General features: G+C 39.1%; 1 protein-coding gene across 1 annotated transcript in view; it reads left to right on the forward strand.

The window, feature by feature from the left end:
- The window catches only part of LOC132535737 (fibrous sheath-interacting protein 2-like), an 81279-nt gene that overhangs the window by 1650 nt on the left and 54095 nt on the right, over positions 1–25534 (forward strand). The window contains exons 3-8 of the mRNA XM_060182639.1: positions 74–207; positions 681–822; positions 2587–2697; positions 3346–3460; positions 23031–23128; positions 24201–24246. Coding sequence (XP_060038622.1) covers positions 74–207; positions 681–822; positions 2587–2697; positions 3346–3460; positions 23031–23128; positions 24201–24246 — 646 coding nt within the window. The remainder of the gene's footprint in view (positions 1–73; positions 208–680; positions 823–2586; positions 2698–3345; positions 3461–23030; positions 23129–24200; positions 24247–25534) is intronic.

Genomic DNA, 25534 nt, shown 5'->3' on the forward strand with positions numbered 1-25534 from the left:
ACATAAGAAAGTATATCAAAGGGCAGGTTTAATTCTGATAGTATAAAATTTAAATTCTTTCGTTTTATTCCAGAAAATGATTAAAATCCATGTACAACAGCTTTGTGATCCATCTAGATCCCGTACCCATCCTGACAATTTAGAATTCCAAGAGTGGCTATTATGGGGAAATAAACAAACACCTTCTGAAGAAATCTTAAAGCGCAGGTACCATCAAAGTTAATGCATACTTCCTGGAAACATTATGGACCTCAGAAAGTTGTGAAAATGCTAGGAAAAACACAGGATGAGTCAGTGAATTAGCCTAGCTTAAAAGTCCCTGAAAAAAAACTTCACTATTGCTGTAGTTTAAAAAAAAATTGTAATTGGGCTGGGGAGACAGCATAATGGTTCTACAAAAAGACCTTGAGGCCTAGGGCTCCGAAGTCCCAGGTTCAGTCCCTAATATCACCATAAGCCAGAACTTAATAGTATAGTGCTTTGAGAAAAATCAAAAAAGAAAAAGAAAGCAAAAAAAAAAAAAAGAAGAAAGGAAGGAAGGAAGGGAGGGAGGGAAAAGAAGGAAGGAAAGAAAGAGAAAAGAAAAAAAGAAGTAGCAACCAGATGTACTTTAGGGATATCGAATTAGTTATAAAAGAAACCTTCAATGTAGCTTCACTTACATTTGCGTTTTCACTTAGGTATATGAACATGGTTAGTAAGGAGCTAGACAGCATGAATAATTTTTCACAAAAACCGAGTACACACCGTATACACAAAGAAGAAAAACGTTATCTGGACCACATTAGCCGAAAACTTAATGACCGCAAACAAACAAAAGAGGTGAGAAACATCACAGTTCTTATAATTTTATTTATTAATAGTATTACAAGATTACAATGTATAGTTCCTCACCACACCCACCACCAAAGTTCTGTATCCTGACCCTCCCAAAGATAACCACAATACTTCTCACAAATCTTACACACAGTTTGCTTGCTTCTGTTTTGTTTGGATTTTTTTTTTCTTTTTTGGCAAGCTCATGTAAATCAGATCTCTAGATTCCACATATGAGTAAAACCATCTGGTAGTTATCTTTCATCACTTTACTATTTTGCTATAGTTCCATGTATTTTGTTTCAGATGACACAATATCATCTTTTTGATGGCAGGGTAATATTCCATGGAATATTATATATATATATGTATCCCATAACTTCTTTAGCTAGTCATCACATTTAGGCTGATATCACATTTTAAATAGTGGAGGGGACATGGTACATGATTGTTCTATTATTTATTTATTTATCAGTTCTCTCATTTATTTATTTAGTTAGTTACTTGCCACCAGGGTTATTGCTGGGAGAGATAAAGAAGGAAAGAGAAAAAGAGACACCTGCAGCACTGCATTATATAGTTTGTAAAACCTCCACCCTTCAGATGGGGACCAGGAACTTGAACCCAGATCTTTGTTCATGATAACACAACCCTCATAAATTCCCTCATATTAGCTGAAGTTATTTCTGGTTTCAAAAAATAATTTAGGGCTGACGAGTTGGCTTAGCAATACAATGCCCCCTAGGATATGTGATGATTTAAATTTAAACTCCGGCACCACATAGAAGCAGCAAGGAAAACTAGATAGTGACATCATGCTTTCTTTTTCTGGCTCTGTCTCTCCCTCTCATTCTGAATAGGATTAAAAAATAATAATGATAATGATAATGGTAATGATTAGATGATAACTCTTGGACCAGGAAAACAGCTTATTGATTATAATAATATGTGAGACCTTGAGTTCAATCTCCCACACCACATTTAAAAAGTAAAAAATATGGGAGTCAGGCGGTAGTGCAGCAGGTTAAGCACATATGGTGTGAAGTGCAAGGACTGGTGTAAGGATCCAGGTTGGAGCCCCTGGCTCCCCACCTGCAGGGGAGTCGCTTCACAGGTGGTGAAGCAGGTCTGCAGGTGTCTATCTTTGTTTCCCCCTCTCTATCTTCCCCTCCTCTCTCCATTTCTCTCTGTCCTATTCAACAACAACAACTACAGTGACAATAAAAAGACAACAAGGGCAACAAAAGGGTAAATAAATAAATAAAAATTTAAAAAGTCAAAAATAATAAACCACCTTTAATCTGTGATCACTGTTACAATATAAGCAAGCCTTAACATAGTGAGATTGGCATCACCAATGATTCATCTATTGAGTCGCAGTCATACTTCATTGGCTCTTCAAATTTTAGAATTTAACTCTAGTGAAAAATAATGTTTGAACAAAGCTTTTTGTTAGGTTCATTGTTAAAAGACATTTAAGGGCAGCTAATTACATATGATACAGATCCCAGAGTCTAACAAGAAACTTCTATTTCAGGACATCTTTAGAACCAGGTTTATGCTTGAATTAAACATTCAATATCAAAAGGATTCCTTACCTTTGCCATTGAGTACATTATATTATAAAGCCAATGCAAGACTTTTTTTTTCACTGTAATGGACCCAAATTTTGTTAAGTCTTTGATCTGATATAATTTACTTAGTGACAAAATATCCTAAAAATAATAATGAAAGAGCGTCCATTGACAGCTGTAATATTGTACTCCTTAGGCGTGGAAAAGGAAAGAGTTCTCAGTGTTGGCGAAGATTGGCCAGGAAGTAGAGAGAGAAGCAAGAATTGAGGAGTATCGTAGAAAGATCAAAGAAGAGACCGACCTAAAGGTAGAATGAACTTTGACCAATAACTGAAGCAATTTGACAGAAGGTGGTGATGTTTGTTACTTGGTCTTGTTTTGTTTTGGAGGGGGGAGGTCCGTTTTGATATCCTAAAGTGTAAATTTTCAGAAATGGCATAAACTCACAATATTTTTAAAATTTCTTTATTGGGGGATTAATGGTTTACAGTTGACAGTAAAACACAATAGTTTGTACGTGCATAACGTTTCCCAGTTTTCCACACAACAATTCAACCTCCATTAGGTCCTCCTCTGCCATAGTGTTCCAGGATCTAACCCCCCTCCCCCATCCAGAGTCCTTTACTTTGGTGCAATACTCTACTTACAAGAATATTTATGGAAAGACAGTCTTGTGTAAACCAGAATTTTAAGGGTTTGGTCTGAAATGGTACCAATATACAGAAAGTGATTAATGAGATCAATTAGCTCTACTTGTTAAGATCTATCCTTTTCCTTACTAGACAGCAAAGGGAAACTTACCCTTCCTGACTTTGTACTCAGTTTGATCTTAGAGATCTCAAGATATGAATGAGGGCTACCTTGAAATATATTGTCATATTTGAAATATCTATATTTCTACTATCAACTTGATAATATTTTAACATAGTAAATATTTTCTATTTTAATATTTTAGAAACAAGCTATGCTGGAGAGAAGAATCGCTTACCATCTACAAAAACTGCAAAAAAATGACCTTACACAGGAAGATTCAGAAGGGCGTATATTGGAGAAAAGTGGATATAAAAAAGGTGAGAAAGACAATAAAAGACAAAATAGCCAAATGGGATATGGGTAGCTCTATGTTAAATATAGATGATTTATAAAACCACTCCATGTTCTTATACAGTGAGTTCATAAGATCATTCTAGAAACTCTACCTGTGCCAGGCATTCTTTAAGGCACTTTTCAGTTACAGCTTAAGATGTAAAGAATGTACACACAATATTAGTATTTTAGATACACTGTAAGAAATCAAAAGTTCCTAAGAGTGGCTCAGTAGATAAGACTGACTAATGACAAATTAAAAAAAAAGGGGGGGATCGGACAGTAAGTAGCACAGCAGGTTAAGCTCACGTGGCACGAAATGCAAGGACTGGCGTAAGGATCCCGGTGAGAGCCCCTGGCTCCCCACCTGCAGGGAAGTCGCATCACAGATGGTGAAGCAGGTCTGCAGGTGTCTATCTTTCTCTCCCCCTCTCTGTCTCCCCCTCCTCTCTCCATTTCTTTCTGTTCTATCCAACAATGATGACATCAGTAATAACTACAACAATAAAACAAGGGCAACAAAAAGGGAAAAAAGCAAAATTTTAAAAAATTTAAAGAAAAAAAAGATACAAGAAGAGGAGCCAAACAGGTAGGAAAAAAGGGGGGAAAGGGGGAAAAAGTATGTGTGTGTCCAGAGAAAAAATATTGCCAAAGATATGGATTGAAACTAAGGAGAAGACAAAGGAAAAATAAAATGAAAAAAGTGTACTGAGGGCCAGTGAGAAAAGATTATTTGAAAGAGAAAGAGCAAGCTATTAAGACAGAGGGGCAAAAAAAGAATTTTTTAGAAAGATAAGAGGGCCAGGTGATGGCACACCTGCTTGAGCTCACGTTACCATTAATGAGGCCCTGGGGTTCAAGTCCCTAGTCCCCACGGGTGGGGAAGCTTCATGAGCAGTGAAGCAGTGCTATAGGTGTCTCTCTTTCTCTCTCCCTCTCTATCTCCCCATTCCATCTATTTCTCTCTGTTTCTACACAATAAATATTTTTTAAAGGTTAAAAAAAAGATGAAAATTTTAAGGTGCTAAACAACAGATAGGAAAAGCAAGAACAAACAATTTACAAAGGACAACATAGTAAAAGATGGTACAAAAATTAATGAAAGGGCAAGGAGGAAAGAAAGAAAGAAAGAAAGAAAGAAAGAAAGAAAGAAAGAAAGAAAGAATTAAGCAGAAGAAACCAGTAAGAAAGTATGTGCACTGGATAAGGGAATAGGAGGAAGACAAAGACAAATATATATATATAACCAAGTAAGTGACTGAAGGAGACAAGAGGAAGAAGGGTAAGAAGGCATAAGAGGTTGTACCTATGTGTCAAAGACTATACTATACATCAGTCACCCCCCCAGTTTTAAAAAAAGAAAAGCCAAACTGGATCACACAAGAAGGTACAGTAGCTCTCCAATGAACCCTTCACCAAGCTCCATGTGGTATAAGACCCTGAATGTTCATGGCAAGGTGTCTGTTTGATTTTCTTTTTTTTTTAATTTTATTTATTTATTCCCTTTTGTTGCCCTTGTTGTTTTATTGTTGTAGTTATTATTGTTGTTGTCGTTGTTGGATAGGACAGAGAGAAATGGAGAGAGGAGGGGAAGACAGAGAGGGGGAGAGAAAGATAGACACCTGCAGATCTGCTTCACCGCCTTTGAAGCGACTCCCCTGCAGGTGGGGAGCCGGGGTTCGAACCGGGATCCTTATGCCGGTCCTTGTGCTTTGCGCCATCTGCGCTTAACCCGCTGCGCTACAGCCCGACTCCCCTGTTTGATTTTCTAATCTTTGTTGTACCCAATAACCGTTACTCCATTAAAAAAAAACTTAAAAAGAAAATAAAAAAGGCTTAAAAGAGAGAGAAGGTAAAGAGACAAAGAAAAGAAACAGTATAAAGGAAGATAGTAAAGACATACAGAAAAAATAGAGTTGAAGAAGGAGAAAGAGAGAGGGAGCAGGGAGGGAGGGATAGATTTAAAACGGAGAAGCTAGGGCCAACAAAATAGCTCACTTGGATAGTGCGCTGCTCTGCCATTGGGTGCATCCCCAGCCCCTACCTCATTGAAGGAAGCTTTAGTGCCTTGTCTCATTCACACACACTCTCTCTACCTCTCTGTCTTTAGCTAAAATAAAATAAAATAAAATAAAATAAAATAAAATAAAATAAAATAAAATAAAATAAAATAAAATAAAATAAATGGAGAAGGCTATAGGAAGAGCAGTACAATAAAGATTGAAAGAAAAAGGACACAGTAAAGAGGGAAGACGGGGGGGGGGACAGAACAGCAGAAAAAGAAAATATGAAAATAAAAATGGGGGGAAATGCAGCAAAGTGAAAAGAGTAAATTGAAACATGAGCTACGGGAGAAAAAATAGTATGGTAAAGAAAAATCTAAATGACAAAACACATTGATAAAGAGGAGAGAAGAAAGAAAGAAAAAGATGAATAGACTTTAAAAGAAAGAGCCAGTGGCCAATAAAAAGGTACAGGAGAATATAGAAATAAACTATGGAAGACAAAAAGAAGGGAGAGAGAGAGAGCTGGGGAGATAGTTCAGTCTATTAGAGATCCAGTTTGTATGGCTGAGGCCCCAGAGGTCCCAGGTTCAAACCTCCGTACCACCTTAAGCCAGAATTGCGCAGTGTGCTCTGGTTCTCTCTTCATTTTGTGGCTCCCACAATAAACAAATCTTATTTAAAAGAATGTAGAAATAAAGAACACAGAGAAAGATAACACAAATGAGGCAAAGAAAGAAAGGGAAAAAAAGGCCAGTGAAACACCAAGGTAAGAAGTACAGAGGAAAGGAAGAGATAGAAAAGGGAATAAAGCAGTTTGAAAAGTGAAGCCTTAAAACTGGAATAAAATAAGAACGGAGGGGAGTGAGAGGGAAGAAAATGAGAAAGAAAAAAGAGGAAGACTGACTTACAGATAGGAAAAGAGAGTGAAAGAAAAGAAGTGGGAAGGAAGTAATAGAAGGAATAAAGAGGGCTGTGGAAGTAGCATAACAGTCACACAAAAAGATTTTCATGCCCTAGGCTCAGAGATCCCAGGTTCAGTTCCCCAGGACCACTGTAAACTAGAGCTGAGCAGTATGCTGGTTCTAAAATAATAATAATTATAATCCTGTGTAGAGGGAATAAGGAAGAAAAGAAAATAAATACAGAATGAGTCAGCAGGGAAAGTAGTAATATGAAAAAGAATGTGATATTGAGAGTCTTAAAAAAGAGTCAATAAAAAGCTAGAAATATATGACACACATAAAACACATATATGGAGCCAGTTTTAAAAAGAGTAAAGCTAGGAGCAGATGAGATTACCAAACGGTCACAAAATGATCCTGGGAAGAGGAGGAAAGAAAACCAATATAGAAGAGGAAGTCTCAAAAATTGTGTAAGATAAAAAAGGAGGGAAAAGGTAAGAGAGAGGAAGAAGAGAAGGAGGGAAGGAACTAGGGCAAAGAAAATTGAAAGAAACAGAATGAAAGACAATGAGTTAAAAAAAAGTGAATAAAACCAAAATGAAAAGGAGGTAGGTTTTAAAAGTCAAAAATGTTTCAGTGAATATGCAGATGGAGTGTGATTATCTAAGCGCAAGGCTGGGGGCAAAATGTATTTTGCCATGTTTGTGCGTCCCAGGTTCAAGCCCAGAATCCCGGCCCACAGCATTAGGAGAAGTTTACATGTTGTGTCATTCCTTCTCCCTTTGTCTTTCTGCCTCTGTCTGCAAAAGTCAGCCAAGAGCAGTAGCCAAAGAGTGAAATGGGGGCAGAGACAGAGAGAAGTTTGAAAATGTGGAACCAGTAAGAAATTCAAGTACAATTTGGGGGAAGATGGTGATTTAAGGAAACTTAAGAGAAGGAAGAGATAGGAAGATGGATATAAAGATAGATACCAATTTTTAAAGCTAGTAAAGTCAGTAGAAAAAAGATATGGTTTAAAAAAAAGTGAGCAACAATGTAGATATTTGTGTCTATAAATACAGTGAGGTAAGCAAAGGAAGGACAGAATATACATGCAGACACAGGTAAAGAAAACAGTGGTAGAGCAGAAGGGACTGAGACAGAGACTGGAGCCTTAAACAAGGAAGGGAGGGGGAAAACACATGTGAAATGTTTTTTTTTAATTGTCTTTATTTAATTGACAGAGACAGCTAGAAATTGAGATGGTAGGAGGAGATAGAGAGGGAGACAGAGATACCTGCAATACTGCTTCACCACTCACAAAGTTTTCCTCCTGCAGGCTCGAACCCAAGGCCTTGCACATTGTATTTTGTGCACTCAACCAGGTGTGCTACCACCCAGCCTCTGTCATTTGAAATGTTTAGGAGGCAGACAAGGTTAAAACTATGGAGGCAGACATAATGAGAGTAGTGGAAATAGGGAGAGGGGAGAGTCTTAAACAGAAGCCAGTAAGAAAACCAGGGTGGGGGCAGGGAAGGAGAGAGATTTTAAAAGAAGTCATTAAGAACTTTAAATAAAGATATTTAGATGATTGATACCCAAATAGGTAGCTAGACAGACTTTTAAAATATTACAAGTAGGGGGGCCAGGTGGTGGCATACCTGGTTGAGCGCACATCTTACAAAGCGCAAGGAGCCAGGTTCGAGTCCCTGGTCCCCACCTGCAGGGGGAAAACTTCACAAGTGGTGAAGCAGTGCTGCAGGTGTCTGTCTGTCTCTCTCTCCCTCTCTATGACCCCCTTCCCTCTCAATTTCTGACTATGTCTATCCAATAAATATTTTTAATTTAAAAAAATAAATATTACAAGTAGGTTAGAAAAATAATCCAGAAAAAGCAGAAAGAAGGAAGTAGGCGGGGGGGGGGAGGAGAGAGAGAGAATGGAAGGAGGGAGGAAGGGAGGAGAGGCAAGCAAGAGACAGAGAAAGGAAGAGATAGAGATGTAGAAGAAAGGACTAGAGAAAGGTAGTTAGGAAGAGATTTGTATGCAGATGGAAAAGAGAAGACAATTTTCATTCACTACAAAATACAGTAAAATGATAGGTATGTAGGAAGAAAGGTACATGTAAAATAAAACTTGAAGGGATGATCCAGTTTTTTTTTCTTTTTCTCTTGTTTTTTTTTAAATAATTTATTTCTTTATTGGGGAATTAATGTTTTACATTCAACAGTAAATACAATGGCAAATGCTAGAAGAAGAAGTAAATACAATAGTTTGTATATGCATAACATTCCCCAGATTCCCATTTAACAATACAACCCCCACTATGTCATTCATCATCTTTCATGGACCTGTATTCTCCCCACCCACCCACCCACCCCAGAGTCTTTTACTTTGGTGCAATACGCCAATTCCATTTCAGGTTTGACTTGTGTTTTCTTTTCTAATCTTGTTTTTCAACTTCGGCCTGAGAGTGAGATCATCCCATATTCATCCTTCAGTTTCTGACTTATTTCACTCAAAATGATTTTTTCAAGGTCCATCCAAGATCGGCTGAAAACGGTGAAATCACCATTTTTTACAGCTGAGTAGTAATCCATTGTATATATATACCACAACTTGCTCAGCCACTCATCTGTTGTTGGACACCTGGGTTGCTTCCAGGTTTTGGCTATTACAAATTGTGCTGCCAAGAACATATGTGTACACAGATCTTTTTGGATGGATGTGTTGGGTTCCTTAGGATATATCCCCAGGAGGGGAATTGCAGGGTCATAGGGTAGGTCCATTTCTAGCCTTCTGAGAGTTCTCCAGACTGTTCTCCACAGAGGTTGGACCAATTGACATTCCCACCAGCAGTGCAGGAGGGTTCCTTTGACGCCACACCCTCTCCAGCATTTGCTGCTGATACCTTTTCTGATGTATGACATTCTCACAGGAGTGAAGTGATATCTCATTGTTGTCTTCATTTGCATTTCTCTGACAATCAGAGACTTGGAGCATTTTTTCGTGTGTTTCTCGGCCTTTTGAATCTCTTCTGTGGTGAATATTCTGTCCAAGTCCTCCCCCCATTTTTGGATGGGGTTATTTGTTGTCTTGTTGTTGAGTCTGGCAAGCTCTTTATATATGTTGGTTATTAAACTCTTATCTGATGTATGGCATGTAAAGATCTTCTCCCATTCTGTGAGGGGTCTCTTGGTTTGGGTAGTGGTTTCTTTTGCTGTGAAGAAGCTTTTTAATTTGATGTAGTCCCATAGGTTTATACTTGCCTTAGTCTTCCTTGTAATTGGATTCGTTTCATTGAAAATGTCTTTAAAATTTATGCGGAGGGAGTTGTGCGGTAGCACAGCTGGTTAAGCACGTGGTGTAAAATTTATGCGGAAAAAAGTTCTGCCAATATTTTCCTCTAAGTATTTGATAGTTTCTGGTCTAACATCCAAGTCCTTGATCCACTTGGAATTTACTTTTGTATTTGGTGAAATACAGTGATTCAGTTTCATTCTTCTGCATGTTTCAACCCATTGTTTCCAACACCATTTGTTGAAGAGACTCTGCTTTCCCCATGTAATAGTTTGGGCCCCTTTGTCAAAGATTAGATGTCCATACGTGTGGGGCCTCATTTCTGGGCTCTCAATTCTATTCCACTGGTCAGTGTGTCTGTTCATGTTCCAGTACCAAGCAGTTTTGATGACAATGGCCCTATAATACAGTTTGAGATCTGGGAGTGTGATGCCTCCGGTTCTGTTCTTTTTTCTCAAGATTGTTTTGGCAATTCTAGGTCTTTTCTGGTTCCAGATAAACATTTGTAGCATTTTTTCTATTCTCCTAAAAAATGTGCTTGGGATCTTGATGGGGATAGCATTAAATTTGTAAATGGCTCTGGGTAATATATTCATTTTGATGATGTTAATTCTTCCAACCCATGAACATGGAATATCTTTCCATTTCTTTGTGTCTTTTTCAATTTCTTTGAGTAGTGACTCATAATTTTCAGTATATAAGTCTTTCACTTCTTTGGTTAGGTTTACTCCTAGATATTTTATTGTGTTTGTTGCTATAGAAAAAGGAACTGATTTCTGGATTTCAATTTCTTCTAACTTAGTGTTTGCATAGAGGAATGCAACTGACTTTTGAATGTTAATTTTATAGCCTGACACATTACTTTATTGCCTGATGATTTCCAAAAGCTTCTTGCTGGATTCCTTAGGTTTTTCCATGTATACTATCATGTCATCTGCAAATAAGGAGAGTTTCACTTCTTCTCTTCCAATCTGTATGCCTTTAATTCCTTGCTCCTGCCTGATTGCTATGGCAAGAACTTCCAACACTATGTTGAATAGTAATGGTGATAGTGGGCAGCCCTGTCTAGGACCTGATCTGAGGGGAAATGCTTCCAGTTTTTCACCATTGAGTATGATGTTGGCTGTAGGTTTGCTCTATATAGACTCCACTATCTTCAGGAATTTTCCATCTATTCCCATTTTTTGTAGTGTTTTGATCATAAAGGGATGTTGTATTTTGTGAAAGGCTTTCTCTGCATCTATTGATATGACCATGTGGTTTTTGTCTTGCTTTTGTTGATGTGGTGGATCACATTGATTGATTTACGTATATTAAACCAACCTTGCATGCCTGGGATAAACCCCACTTGGTCATAATGAACAATCTTTTTGATATACTGCTGTATCCGGTTGGCTAGAATTTTGTTCAATATTTTCACATCTATGTTCATCAGAGATATTGGTCTGTAGTTTTCTTTTTTGGTTGTGTCCCTGTCTGCTTTTGGTATCAGGGTGATGTTGGCTTCATAGAAGCTGGCAGGGAGTATTCCAGTGTCTTCAATCTTCTGGAAGACTTTTAAAAGTAGAGGTATTAGTTCTTCTTTGAAAGTTTTGTAGAATTCATTTGTAAAACCATCTGGTCCAGGACTTTTATTTTTGGGGAGATTTTTGATAACTGTTTCAATTTCATTAGCTGTGATGGGCCTGTTCATGTTATCCACTTCCTCTTTACTTAGTTTTGGAAGTTGGTAGGTATCTAGGAAATCATTCATTTCTTCCAGGTTCTCTAGCTTGGTGGCATATACTTGTTCATAGAAGCCTCTCATGATATGTTGAATTTCTGCGGTGTCTGTTGTGATATCTCCTCTTTCATTTACTATCTGATTTATTTGGGTCTTCTCCCTTTTTTGTTTTGTGAGTCTGGCTATAGGCTTGTCGATTTTGTTTACTCTTTCGAAGAACCAACATTTACTTTCATTGATCTTTTGTATGGTTTTCTTATTCTCAATGTTATTTATTTCTGCCCTAACTTTAGTGATTTCTGTCCTTCTGGTTGCTTTAGGATTCCTTTGTTGTTCTTCTTCTAGGTCTTTAAGATGTGCAGTCAGGCTGTTTATTTGTGCCTTTTCTTGTTTCCTAATGTGTGCTTGTATAGCTATGAACTTCCCTCTTAGGACTGCTTTAGCTGTGTCCCAAATATTTTGATAGCTTGTGTCTTCATTTTCATTGAACTCTCGAAACATTTTGATTTCTTCCTTGATTTCCTCTTTGACCCAGAAGTTGTTAAGAAGAGTACTGTTGAGCTTCCACATTTTGGGACTGTTACTAATCTTTTGTTGATTGTTAAGTGTTAGTTTAATTCCACTGTGGTCTGAGAAGATGCTTGGGATGATTTCAGTGCTCTTGAATTGGCTGATGCTGTCTTTGTGGCCTAACATATGGTCTATCCTTGAGAATGATCCATGTGGATTTGAGTAAAATGTGTATTCCAGTTTCTTGGGATGAATGACTCTGAAAATGTCCAATAGTTCTAGTTTATCTATCTCTTCATTTAGCTCCCTTATGTCTTTACTGATTTTCTTCCTGGATGATCTGTCAAGTTGAGATAGTGGGGTGTTGAAGTCCCCTACTATGATTGTGTTACTGTTAATATATTGCTGTAGCTCTTTCAGTAGAAGTTTGATGTATTTAGATGGCTTCTCATTGGGTGCATAGATATTAATAATTGTTAAGTCCTCTTGATTGACTGATCCTCTGAGCATTAAGTAGTGTCCATTCCTATCTTTTTTAATCTTATCTATTTTAAAGTCTATCATGTCAGATATGAGAATAGCTGTTCCTGCTCTTTTTTGTGGGCCATTGGATTGTATGATAGTTTTCCATCCTTTCACTTTAAGTCTGTGTTTGTCTTGCTGAGTTAGGTGAGTTTCCTGTAGACAACATATTGTTGGGTTGTGTTTTCTGATCCATCTTCCTATCTTTTAATAGGTGAATAAATGTCAGGCCACTGACATTTATTGATATCAAAGATTGAAGATATTTTAACGCCATTCTTGTAGAGTTTTAGAGTGTTTTGATATATGTCCTATTTTTGGTGGTCTGGTTGTTTATAGGAGACCTTTCAGAACTTCTTTCAGGGCAGGCTTGGTGATAGTTGATTCCTTCAACTGTTGCTTGTCTGAGAAGGTTTTGATGCCTCCCTCTAGTCTGAATGACAGTCTAGCAGGATATAGTATTCTTGGCTGAAAGCCTTTCTCATTGAGCACTCGATAGATATCTTGCCATTCTCTTCTGGCCTGTAGTGTTTGTATGGAGAAGTCTGCTGCTAATCTTATGGGTTTTCCTTTGTAGGTGACTCTTTGTTTTTCTCTTGCAGCCTTGAGGATCCTTTCTTTATCCTTATTCCTTTCCATTCTAAGTATGACATGTCTTGGTGTCTTTAGGTCTGGGTTAATTCTGTTTGGGACCCTCTGGGCTTCTTGAATCTTTATGTCTTTGGTGTTGTCTAGACTAGAGAAATTTTCAGCTATTATGGCCTTGAGAATGCTTTCTTCCTCTCCTTCTCTTTCTTCCTCTGGTAAGCCAATAATGCGTATATTGTTTCTTTTGAAGTCATCCCATAGGACTCTGTTGTTGTTTTCAGCATCTCTTAATCTCTTTTTGAGATCTCTTACTTCTTCTTTAGTTGTCTCTAATTCATCCTCAATCTTGCTAATTCTGTCTTCAGCCTCATAGATTCTATTCTCTCTGCCCTCTTCTGCTTTCTGGAGTTCATCTATTTTGTTGCCCTGCCCTGATACTGTTTTAGCTTGTTCAGCTAGTTGCCTTCTTAGCTCAGCGATTTCAGCTTTCAGCTCTCTAATAACCATGAGATTATTAGAATTTTCTTCCATATTCTCATTTGTTGTTCCTGCATTTCTGATTATAATTTTTTCAAATTCTTTACTCACTCCTGTTATTATTTCCTTAGCTAATGTTTGGATGTTGAACTCGTTGTTTTGTGCTTCACCCTCTGGAGGACTTTTAGCTGGACTCTTGTCCTGGTTCGAGTCTCCAATATTTTTTCTTGTTGTTTTAACCATTTTATATATTATGTTATGAGTTCCCTTTATTAGTACTTTTCAAATTATTGATCACTATTGCCTGGATTGAATTGTGTCTAAGTAATTTAATTAAAGGGTTTACCGTGGTGGAAGTTAACAGTTTTTTTAATCCCTGAGTTGGAGCTCAGTGGTGTAAAAGCCTCTTTTTTTTTCTTCCCTGTAGGCTATGGGAGCCTGAGGGCTTTTAAACTATCAATAGGCTTCTTAGCTTAATCACTGACTCCTGACCAAGAGATAAAGCAGGGTGTGGCAGAGATAATCCAGTGGTTATGCAAAGAGACTTTCACAGCCCCTCAGCTATGCCACGGAGTTATAGGTCTTCTCCTGAGTTTCCCGGTTAGATCTCTGTCCCCTGGTGTCCCTCCCTGTCGCTGCTCCAGATTCTGAGGGCAGTAGCAATGGAGACTCAGAGTTGCACTTGGTGAGTCTCTAGGGAGTCTTTTCCTCCCTTCAGCTGTCCCCTTGTTGTGGAGCAGACTGGAGGTGGTGTCTCCACTGATAAACTGTTGAACTGTTAGCAGTCACTTAATCTCTCCTTAGGCCCCTCTCTCCTCTCTGTCACCAGCCACACGTGTTTGTACTCACGGGTGATTTACTGGGTTCCTGTGGTCATTCTAGTCCTGTCTTGTTTCGGTCTGGGTGGTCTCCTTTGGTATTCCTGGGCGCCACGTCCTGGCCTGGCGTGCCTGCACTGCCGCCTCAGCCGCCGATCTAGGAGGGCCGTGATAGACCACTCGGCGGACGCTGCAGGCAGGTTGGAGCAGGTGGCCGGCGAGGCACATTCCGCTCCCAATCCCACGGCGGCTGCTCCACTCCCTCGCTCGCACCGTCCACTCCCGTGCCGCTGCCTCTGTTGGCCCCTCAGACGCCTCCAGCCATCGGGATGGGCGCGGCGGCCCCTCCCAGTTTCATTTTTTAAGGTGATAGTAGGATAGGAAGATAAGGAAATGAGGGACATTTTAAAATAATTAGTAAAAAAGTTTAAGGAGAGAAAAGTGAAAAGAAGAAAGGGAATGGGGCAGAATAACACAGAGAGGAAAGAGGTGAGGAGGTAGGATACAAAAAGGAAAGGAATAAAGGAGGGAGGAAGGAAATGACAAAGTCATACAGCAGAGAGAAAAAGTATGGAAGTGAACAAGACATTGAAAACTAAAAGTAACATTTAAAATGGACAAGTCAGTGGGCTGATGAAAGGAAAGAAAAAAGTAGAAGCTCATAAACAAAGACAAATTCAGAGGGGGAGAATACAAAAAGTGAGAAGGAGCCAGACATATAGATAATGAAGGTAGATGTGTGGGCAGAGGAAAAGGGAGAAATAAGGAATTTAGCAAGGGATAAGGCTAGGAAAGTATTAAAACAAAAATAATGTGAATGAAAGGTGTTTAAAGGAGAGGCGAGCTAGTCAGAAAATGAAGTACACTGGGGTTGACAGGGAGAAAGAGAAAAAAGTCAATTAAAAATAGATCATAAAAGAATTAGTAGGTACTAGATAGTTATGTATTAGACGAGCATTTTTAAAGATGACGGGACAAAAATATAGAGAATAAGAAAGGAAGGGAGGCATGGCTTGAAAGAGAAGGAAGGAAGGGCTAGGGGAAAAAGAAGTAATTGAGGAGTGAGAAGGAAGAGTTAAGAATGAAAATAACCAGGGTCTGTCAGTGGTTTACCTGGCTAAACACACATAGTAATAAGCCCAACCACCAACAAAAAAGGAAATGGAAGGAAAGGAAAAGAAAATTAAAAAGGGAAAAGGAGAGGAGAGGAGAGGAGAGGAGAGGAGAGGAGAGGAGAGGAGAGGAGAGGAGAGGAGAGGAGAGGAGAGGAAGGTGAAAGGTGAGGAAAGGGGCAAAGAGAGGAAAGGAAAGGAGAGGGAAGGAAAGGAAAAAGGAAGGGAAAGGAAAGCAAAGCAAAGGAAAAAGAAAGGGAAAGATAAGGATATCTCTTCCATCGTTTACAATTCTATTAATTTGAGTCTTCTCTCTTTTTTGTTTGGTGAGTCTGGCTAGGGGGTTGTCAATTTTGTTTAATCTTTCAAAGAACCAACATTTGGCTTCATTTATCTTTTGTATGGTTCTTTTATTTTCGATGTTGTTTATTTCTGCTTGAACTTTAGTGATTTCTGTCCTTCTGGTTGCTTTAGGGTTCCTTTGTTCCTCTTCCTCTAAGTCCTTGAGGTGTGCAGTAAGGTCGTTCATTTGAGCTTCTTCTTGGTGTTTAATATGTGACTGTATGGCTATAAGTTTCCCTCTCAGTACTGCTTTAGCTGTGTCCCAAATATTTTGATAGGTTGTATCTTCATTTTCATTTGTTTCCAGGAACACTTGAATTTCCTGCTTGAGTGACTCTCTGACCCAGTGGTTCTTAAGGAGTATGTTGTTTAGTTTCCAAATTCTGTGACTTTTAATAATTTTCTGTTTGTTGTTAAATGTTAGTTTTACTCCACTGTGGTCTGAGAAGATACTTGGGATGATTTCAATGCTCTTGAATTTACTGATCCTGTCTTTGTGGCCTAACATGTGGTCTATCCTTGAGTATGTGTTATGTGGATTTTAAAAGAAGGTGTATTCCAGTTTTTTGGGGTGGAGGAGTCTGAAAATGTCCAAGAGGTCTAGTCTGTCAATCTCTTCATTCAATTCTCTTGTATCTTTATTGGTTCTCTGCTTTGTTGATCTTTCTAAGTGTGAGAGTGGGGTATTGAAGTCTCCCACTATTATTGTATTACTATTGATGTATTTTTGAAATTCTTTCAGTAGGTGCTTAATGTATTTAGATGGTCCCTCATTGGGTGCATAGATGTTAATAATTGTTAAGTCTTCTTGGCTGATTGATCCTCTAATCATTATGTAATGTCCTTGCCTATCTTTTATTACTTTATTTAATTTAAAATCTATCGTGTCTGAGATGAGAATGGCTGTTCCTGCCCTTTTTGTGGTCCGTTAGCCTGTATGATAGTTTTCCATCCTTTCACTTTAAGTCTGTGTTTATCTTGTTGTGACAGATGGGATTCTTGCAAGCAGCATATGGTTGGGTTATGTTTTCTGATCCATCCCACCACCCTGTGCCTTTTGATGGGTGAGTTTAAGCCATTGATGTTTGTTGATATTATGGATTTAATGTATTGTAGTGCCGTTGTTAAAAAGAATTTTTTTGTTTGCTCTGATATATTGCAAGTATTACAGTGATGTTCTTGTTTATAAGAGGTCTTTTAGAACCTCTTTCAGGGCCGGCTTGGTGATGGTTGCCTCCTTTAACTGTTGTTTGTCTAAGAAGGTTTTGATCCCTCCATCTAGTTTGAATGAAAGTCTAGCAGGATATATTATTCTTGGTGGAAACCCTTTTTCATTCAGGGCTCCATAGATATCTTGCCACTCCCTTCTGGCTTTTAGAGTTTGAGTGGAGAAGTCTGCAGATAATCTTATGGGTTTTCCCTTGTATGTGACTTTTTGTTTCTCTCTTGCAGCCTTTAGGATCCTTTCTTTATCCTTACTTCTTCTCATTGTGACTATGATGTGTCTTGGTGTCTTCAGGTCTGGGTTGATTCTGTTTGGTACTCTCTGGGCCTCTTGAATCTTGGTGTCCTTTCTGTTATTCAGGTCTGGGAAGTTTTCTTCTATTATTTCCTCTAGAATGTTTGCTTCCCCTTCCTCTCTTTCTTCCTCTGGCAGGCCAATTATACGAATGTTACTTCTTTTGAGATCATCCCATATGTCTCTGTTGTTGTTTTCCGTGTCTCTCAATCTCTTTTTAAGCTCTTTCACCTCTTTCTTCATTTTTTCTAACTCATCCTCTGTCTGACTAATTCTGTTTTCTGCTTCTGTTAGTCTGCTTCCCCTTGACTCAGCTTCTTCATTACAGCTATTTCAGCTTTCAGTTATCTAATTGCCTCAAGATAATCAGTATTTTCCTTGGGGGTCTCAACTGTTGTTTCCCTAATACTGCCATTCCTTTCCTCCAATGTTGTTTTCATTTCTGTGATTAATAAGTTTATTATTGCTTGCATACTTTTCTTATCTATGGTTACTTCTGGATGATTTGTAGTTTCTTCTGGGCTCTTGTCTTCATTCATTGGAGTAGCAGTTTTATTTGTTTTTGATCTACCCATTTTTTTGATTTATGTGTTTCTTTTTTTTATGCTCTGTTGTTCCTCAGTTGTTGTGTCTTGAGTACAAGTAACACTGTACTAAATACCTTTATGACAATTGCACTCACCAACCTCAGGAATTACAGTAGTAACTGAAGCAAGTATTGAAGTAGTTTAATTGTTACCAGTTAGCCAAACAATTTCTCCAGTCCGTGAAAAAATAGTAACCAAATCCCAGTGAATAAAGAGAAAAGAAAGAAAGGATAGCAAGAATAGACAGTTATGCAAATCTACTATCCACTGTATATTCTAGGGGTAACAAGATCCACTGTATCCACTGTATATTCTAGCGGTAACAAGAGGGGAAAGGGAACTAGAGCAGAGATACACACATAGAGAGTCCACTCTGAGTCAGATTTCTTCCCCAAAATAATTCACAAATTCAGAAAGGCAAAGAGGAAGGAAGAAGTGTATGACAAGATTAAAAAAAAAGAGAGAGAGAGAGACAAGAGAGAGAAAAGGGAAAAGATAAGAAAAAGAGCTGTAATTAAAGAGCAGTGAAAGGAAATTCCCAAATGTGTATCAGTGAATTCAAAAAAGCACACTGTTTAGTGGTGTGGGGGATCCTGCTAGGAGCTGGTCCCCAGGGACTGGTTATGGGGGGGGGGCGGGAAGGAGGTATGCCTGAAAATTAAAAGGAAGAAAAAAATTTTTTTCCCTTTTTTTCCCTACTCTAATTCTTAACCCAAATTAAGTTATAGTCACCTCCTTGGTGTCACCGCTAGGACACCTTATTGGCTGGCCTGCTAAAGGCAGAAAATTCTACCGTTTCCGGGAGATGTGGTCAGAGCTCAGCCACTAGCAGCTTCTCAGTCCGCCATCTTCCGGGCATTGTTTTTTTTTTTCTTTTTTAATGCAGTAAAAAATAGAAGGCTAGCTATGTCGACAGACATGTAGGTAGTGGAGTAAGAAAGAGCCACACATACAGATAATGAAGGTAGATGTGGGCAGAAGAGAAGGGGAACATAAAAAAATTTAACAAGGATGAGACTAGGAAAGTATCAGAATAAAAATAATGTGAATGACATGTTTAAAGGAGAGGCATAGAGGTAGAGAGAGAGAGAGAGAGTTGCACACCTGGTTGAGAGCACACGTTACCTTGCACAAGGACCAGGGTTCAAGCCCTAGGTCCCTACCTGCAGGTAAGCCTCACAAGCAGTTAAACAAGGCTGCAGGTGTCTCTCCTCTCACCCTCTCCTGCTCTCTCCCCTTCCTGTCTCCATTTCTCTCTATCTTCTCAAATAAATGAAAAACATTAAACAGAGATAGAGGACTGAAGAAATAACAGCATTTGTGCAGAGAACTTGCATGCAAGAGGCCCTAGGTTGTATCCCTGAAAAAATATATATATATTAACTTTTTATTATCTTTATTTATTTATTGGATAGAGACAGCTGGAAATTGAGAGGTAAGGGGAGATAGAGAGGGATATATATATAGAGAGAGACACCTGCAGCCCTGCTTCACCACTCATGCAGCTTTCCCCCTTGAGGTGGGAACCAGAGGCTCAAACCTGGGTTCTTGTGCACTGTAATGTGCGCTCAACCAGGTGTACCACCACCTGGCCCCTCAATATATATATATATATATATATATATATTATTTAAAATAAAAAATGATTTAAAAAGACATAAACCAACACAAATGACTGCATTTGATACAAAGAGCTAGAACAAAAGACTAAAAGAAAAAAATGTCTAAAAGCAGTATCCAGTAAAAAAGAAAAAATAAGAATAACAGCAGAGGAGGAAGGATGGAAGAAGAAGATAAAAGAATTGTAAGGGGGAAAACAGGAAGGAAGAAGGGACCAGGTGTTGGAGTACCTGATAATAGCACATGTTACCATGTGCAGGGACCCAGGTTCAAATCCTGTGTCCCTGCAGGTGTTTCTCTTCCCTTCTTGTTCTCCCCCCTTCCCTCTCAGTTTCTGTCTCTATCCAAAATAAATAAATATATAAATATTTTTAAAAGAGAGAGGGAGAGGGTGGAGGGTAGATAGCATAATGGTTATGCAAACAGACTCACATGCCTGAGGCTCCAAAGTCCCCCGCACCACCATAAGCCAGAGCTGAACAGTGCTCTGGTAAAAAAAAAAGAAAGGAAGAGAAAGAAAGAAAGAAAGAAAGAAAGAAAGAAAGAAAGAAAGAAAGAAAGAAAGAAAGAAAGAAAGAAAGAAAGAAAGAAAGGAAGAAAGAAAGAAAGAGAGAAATGAAGGAAGGAAGGAAGGAAGGAAGGAAGGAAGAAAGAAAGGGAAAAGAAAAGGCAAGGCAAGGAAAAGAAAAAAGAAAAGGGAGGGAGAAAGAGGAAGGATGGAGGAAGAATGCATGCAAGTGGGACGAGAGAAAGACAGTGAGTGAAATGGAACTTGAAATAATGGGGAAAAACAGATGAAATCACTGGAGGACCCAGTTAAAAGTCAGAACATGCAAAATAGAGAAATAGCTATCAGGGAAAAGAAAATGATGTTTTAAAAATGTGTGAGAGAGAGCATATGTTCACACGTATCCATAAACTAGTGCAAAATATATACCTGAAAGCAGAAGTACACTAGAGTTTGCAGTGAGTATCCCCCTAACACTTCCTCTCCACTATTCCAAGCTTTGGGTCCATGATTGCTCAACAATTTGTTTGGCTTTGTATGTTAACTCCATTTCAGTCACCAAGTTCCAGATGTCATCAGGATGCTGGCCAGGCTTCCCTGGACTGAAGACCCCACCAATGTGTCCTGGAGCTCTGCTTCCCCAGAGACCCACCCTACTAGGGAAAGAGAGAGGCAGACTGGGAGTATGGACCGACCAGTCAACGCCCATGTTCAGCAGGGAAGAAATTACAGAAGCCAGACCTTCTACCTTCTAAAACCCACAATGACCCTGGGTCCATGCTCCCAGAGGGATAGAGAGTGGGAAAGCTATCAGGGGAGGGGGTGAGATATGGAGATTGGGTGGTGGGAATTGTGTGGAGTTGTACCCCTCCTACCCTATGGTTTTGTTAATTAATCCTTTCTTAAATAAAAATAAATAAATAAATAAATAAATAAATTTAACTATCAAAAAAAAAAAAAGACAAATTCATTGAGAATAAATAGGCACAGCCCAAGAAGTGACATTGTAGACTAAGTGTTGTGCTCTTGACCTTGATGTCCTGAGTTCGATCCCCACATGTGTTGGGGTAATGCACTGGTTCTCTTTCTCTCTTCCTTTCTTCCTTCAAAAATAAAATGGAGAGGAAAATAAAGACTAGGAAGGAAAAAGAATAAAAAATACAGAAGTGATAGAAAATAATACAGAAGTGATTTCCCTGTCTCTCCATTACGTATCTCTGCCCTGGGGTTGCTCAGCCTCAGCATTGCTGATATTTGGGGCTGGATAATTCCTTGTTTGGGGGGGTGTCCTGTGCAGCATAAGGTGTTTAATAGTGGATCTCAAGAGCAAACCACCCCTCCATTTGTAATGACCCAAAATGTCTCCAGACATCCCCAAACATCCCTTGCAGGGACAGAATCACTCACCTTCCGTTAAGAAGTACCACCTAACTTCTCCAATTCCTCTCCAGAACCCCACATGGAGATTAGCATATGGCCCTCCTCCTTCCTATTGGATATCAAAGGATAAAAGTAGAATCAATCTTGGATAACTTTGTCATGTTTTCTGTTAAAGCTAAATGTCTTTTGTGTTTCTCATAGTTCATCTGTCAACATCAAAAAGTTGAATACCATCTCTGATGATGTCAAGTTACCTCATGGACAGAAAAGTAAAAATTACTATGATTAGAAATATTAAAATGAGTGTTGGGGAGACAGCATAATGTTTTTAATTTTTTATTTTAAAATTGTATTCAGGGGGAATAAGGGTTTGTTGACACACAGGATATAATTTCTCATCTCCCCATGGAAGTTCTCTGCAGAGCACTCTCACTCACAACTTAGGACCTTTTCCATCATCATGCAACAGGACTGCAAGACTCCCTACACCCCCTCCCTCCCCTCCTTCTCCAGAGTCCTTTGACTTGGTGCAATACACCCCACCCAGTCAAATTTTGTGTTTTCCCTCTCTCTCCTTATTTCTTAAGTTCTGCCTATAGGTAAGAACATTCAGTATTTATCCTATGACTTATCTCACTTAACATGATTTCTCTTTAAGGTCCATCCAAAATAAGGCAAATGAGATGACTTCATTTATACCACTGAGTAGTATCGGACTACCACTCAGCAGGTAGAAATGATGAAGTCCGGAGTCAGGGCGGTAGCGCAGCAGGTTTAGCACAGGTGGCGCAAAGCACAAGGACTGGTGTAAGAATCTTGGTTCGAGCCCTCAGCTCCCCACCTGCCAGGGAGTCACTTCACAGGCGTTGAAGCAGGTCTGCAGGTGTCAGTCTATCTTCTTTTTTTTATTTTACTTATTTTATTTATTTATTTATTAGCCTCCAGGGTTATTTCTGGGGCTCTGTGCCTGCACCATGAATCCACTGCTCCTGGAGGCCATTTTTCCACCTTTTGTTGCCCTTCTTATTGTAGCCTTATTGTGGTTATTTTTTAAATTTATTTATTGGGGAATTAATGTTTTACATTCAACAGTAAATACAATAGTTTCTACATGCATAACATGCTCCTCTCTCCATTTCTTTCTGTCCTATCCAACAATGACGATGGAAATAACAACAATAAAAATAACTACAACAAAAAAACAAGGACAACAAAACGGAATAAATAAATATTAAAAACAAATAAAAAATTATCAACTAAGGAAACCAGACCAAAAATGGAAGTATATCCTACAGATCTATTTACAACAAACACTAAACTATAAACTAACTAAGAGTAACAACAGATCAGGAGTTGTTTAGAGGATATCAGGTAGATAAACGATAAGGAACAGAAAAATTGCACGGAGGTAATAAAGACGCGTATCGTCGTCGTCGTCCCAGTGGTCTCCTGAGTTTATGTAGTTATCAGAAGCGAATAGAGAGGAGCCAGGGAGGTGACTCTGTTGTAGAACATGTACTGGGCATGCAGGAGGCCCTAGGTTTGATCCCTGACCCTGGCGACACCGGAGAGCAACAGAGACAAGCGGATCTTTGTGAATGATGGAGTATGCTTCTGAGATGTTATTTTTAAATTACATGGCTTCTCTTTCATGTACTTTTAGGAACAATCCACCTTTCTGAAAAATCTTTAAAGACTGTGGACAAAAAATCATCACCTGCAATATCTCATGATACACATTCCAGCTCAGCGGAGCAAAAGGTAAGAGAGTTGGACTCCTTGGACACTTTCTATTGATCCTTCGTTGATCCAGTTAACTTTTAGAAACTGTCGCAGCATCGCTGGTTTAGAGCATGAGCTAAATGCACCACGCGATTTGAGTCAAAATAACTTAAATATTTGAGATGAGGGAGGAAGAAGTGAGGAGAAGCTCTCTAGGACAAGTATTGTGCTAAGCCAGAAGAAAGGGGGAAAGGAGTGAGCGCACATTACAGCATGCAAGGACCCGGGTTCAAGTCCCTGGTCCCCACCTGCAGGAAGGAAGTTTCACGTGTGGTGGAACAGTGCTGCAGCTGTTCTCTCTCTTTCCCTCCTTCCTCTCCTACCTCCTTTTCCCTCCCTCCCTATCTAGCCTTCCCTCCCAATTTCTCTCTGCCTCAGTTCCAAATAAAATAAAAAGGTTAATTAAAAATAAACGACTTTTCAGTAAATGGAAACAGGTGGGGATAGGTGACATGGGGTACAAAGATGGAAAAGATAATTATAGGTCTTGAGGGCATACCATGCAGGAATCAGGCACACAGCAACAAAAAGCCTTAACAGAAAGTGTCAGGAGTGTTTGATGTGTACAGAACGCAGGGGAAGCACCAGAAGGGTTAGAGACTGGTCCCACCTAGAGAAGTCTAAATGACTTTAATAAAGGCAGGCTTACTTGAATTAGGTCTTGAAATGTGAGTGAGAAATTTCCAGATGAATAGACATAGTGAAACATTTGGCCTTACATGAAATAAACGGGACTCCAGCTCTCTCGAATAGAACCCTGGCCAGATAATCATGCCATTAAGCAAAATATGAAAGCCAGAGGAGGAGAAACTTGGGAAAGATGGGAGTGTGGGGGAACAGCGTAAGCTTCACTTTGAACCAGGCAGTTTAGGGCCCTGTGAGAGATTCCAGAAGAGGCTGATAATCTGTATTCACAACAAGACCAGATTTTAGGAGAAGACGAGGGGATGAGGGTAAGGAAGAGAGACTGAGTGGACTTGATTGCTCTAGACAGCAGAAGTCTCTTGTAGAAGCTTTATTACTAATGGATGTTTTTCTCTTAAACATGCAGAAAGACCTCTTTCATAGCAGAGCACGGCGTTTTTCAAGTAACGAAGGTAAGAAATGACCAGTAGTCATAACTGCTCTGTCACCATTCAGTTAAATCATTTTAGCTTTGTCATATCATTTTTCTAGCCTTAGCTCTTTCGTCTTTATTATAAAATCTGATTATATTGGTACAGGAGGGTATAAAAATACTTTTATTGGAAATCTTACTATCCCACATTTTTGCTGACTTTAAAAAAAGAAAAACTCAAATTGAGAGCAAGAGAGAGGAGAGACACCACTCTACCATCTGTGGAACCTATCCTCCTCTTATGGTGACCCCATCTGGTGCCCAGGTTCTATCTTGGGAAATCACACATAATAAAGCAAGTGTGTTCTGTCTAGCATCTGAGCTATCTCCTGGCCACACTACCATTTTTCCATGCCATTTTTCATTACTGATTCATACTGGTTTTCAAGATGGTAAGATTACAGGCTATAGTACCACACTACACCACCACCAAAGGACTGTGCCCCCATCATCCCAACAATAACCACCATAGTTCTGCCAAAGTCTTAGAGACAGTTTCTGTATTTTATTTGTGTTTTTTTCAAATCCATGTATATTAATATCCTAGGTTCCGCATAAGAGTGAAACCATCCAGCACTTGTCTTTTATCTCTTTACTTACTTCACTAAACATAGTCACCTCCTGGGAGGGTGGGAAGACAGAACTTCGGTGATGGCTGTGGTGTGGAACTATACTCCGTAATATTAAAATCTTGTCACTCGTAACTAATCAAAAATTTTTTTAAAAATGGGAAAAGTTTGAGACAAATGAACAGAATCACTTCTAGTTTCATCCGTTTTTGTCCCAAAGGGCTCACACATGTTTTGTCATACCGAGACCTCACACATACGCACTATCACCACTAAGCAGCCACCCTGGGCTGATTTTTGTTTTTCATTATTGAGAAGAGGGTGGGGAAGAAAGAGGTGGGGCCCTCTACAGCACCATCCACAGAGCTCCCCTGTTGCCATCCTTGCTGTTGTCATGTGGTTCCACAGCTTGAACCCAGGGCCATATGCATGGTAAGGTGCATGCTGTACAGCATGACCTAGCTCCTGACCACAGTAGTCTGTGGTTTTAAGTTATTTCTGAGTGAATAGACCCGTTGGAATCGTCAAAGCATGAGAAGTTTCGAGTCCCTGCTATGGCTGCCTATTTGACAGAGACCCATGCTTTGATTTGAGCTACCGGGACAGAGAAATTTCCCAAGGAAATTTCTTCATCTTCTGCTGCCACGATTTCTCTCAGTAATTATTAATTATTAATTAATTATCCTGTTTTCAGTGAAG

The sequence above is a fragment of the Erinaceus europaeus genome, chromosome X (assembly GCF_950295315.1).
Source record: "Erinaceus europaeus chromosome X, mEriEur2.1, whole genome shotgun sequence".
NCBI classification, from domain to species: Eukaryota; Metazoa; Chordata; class Mammalia; order Eulipotyphla; family Erinaceidae; genus Erinaceus; species Erinaceus europaeus.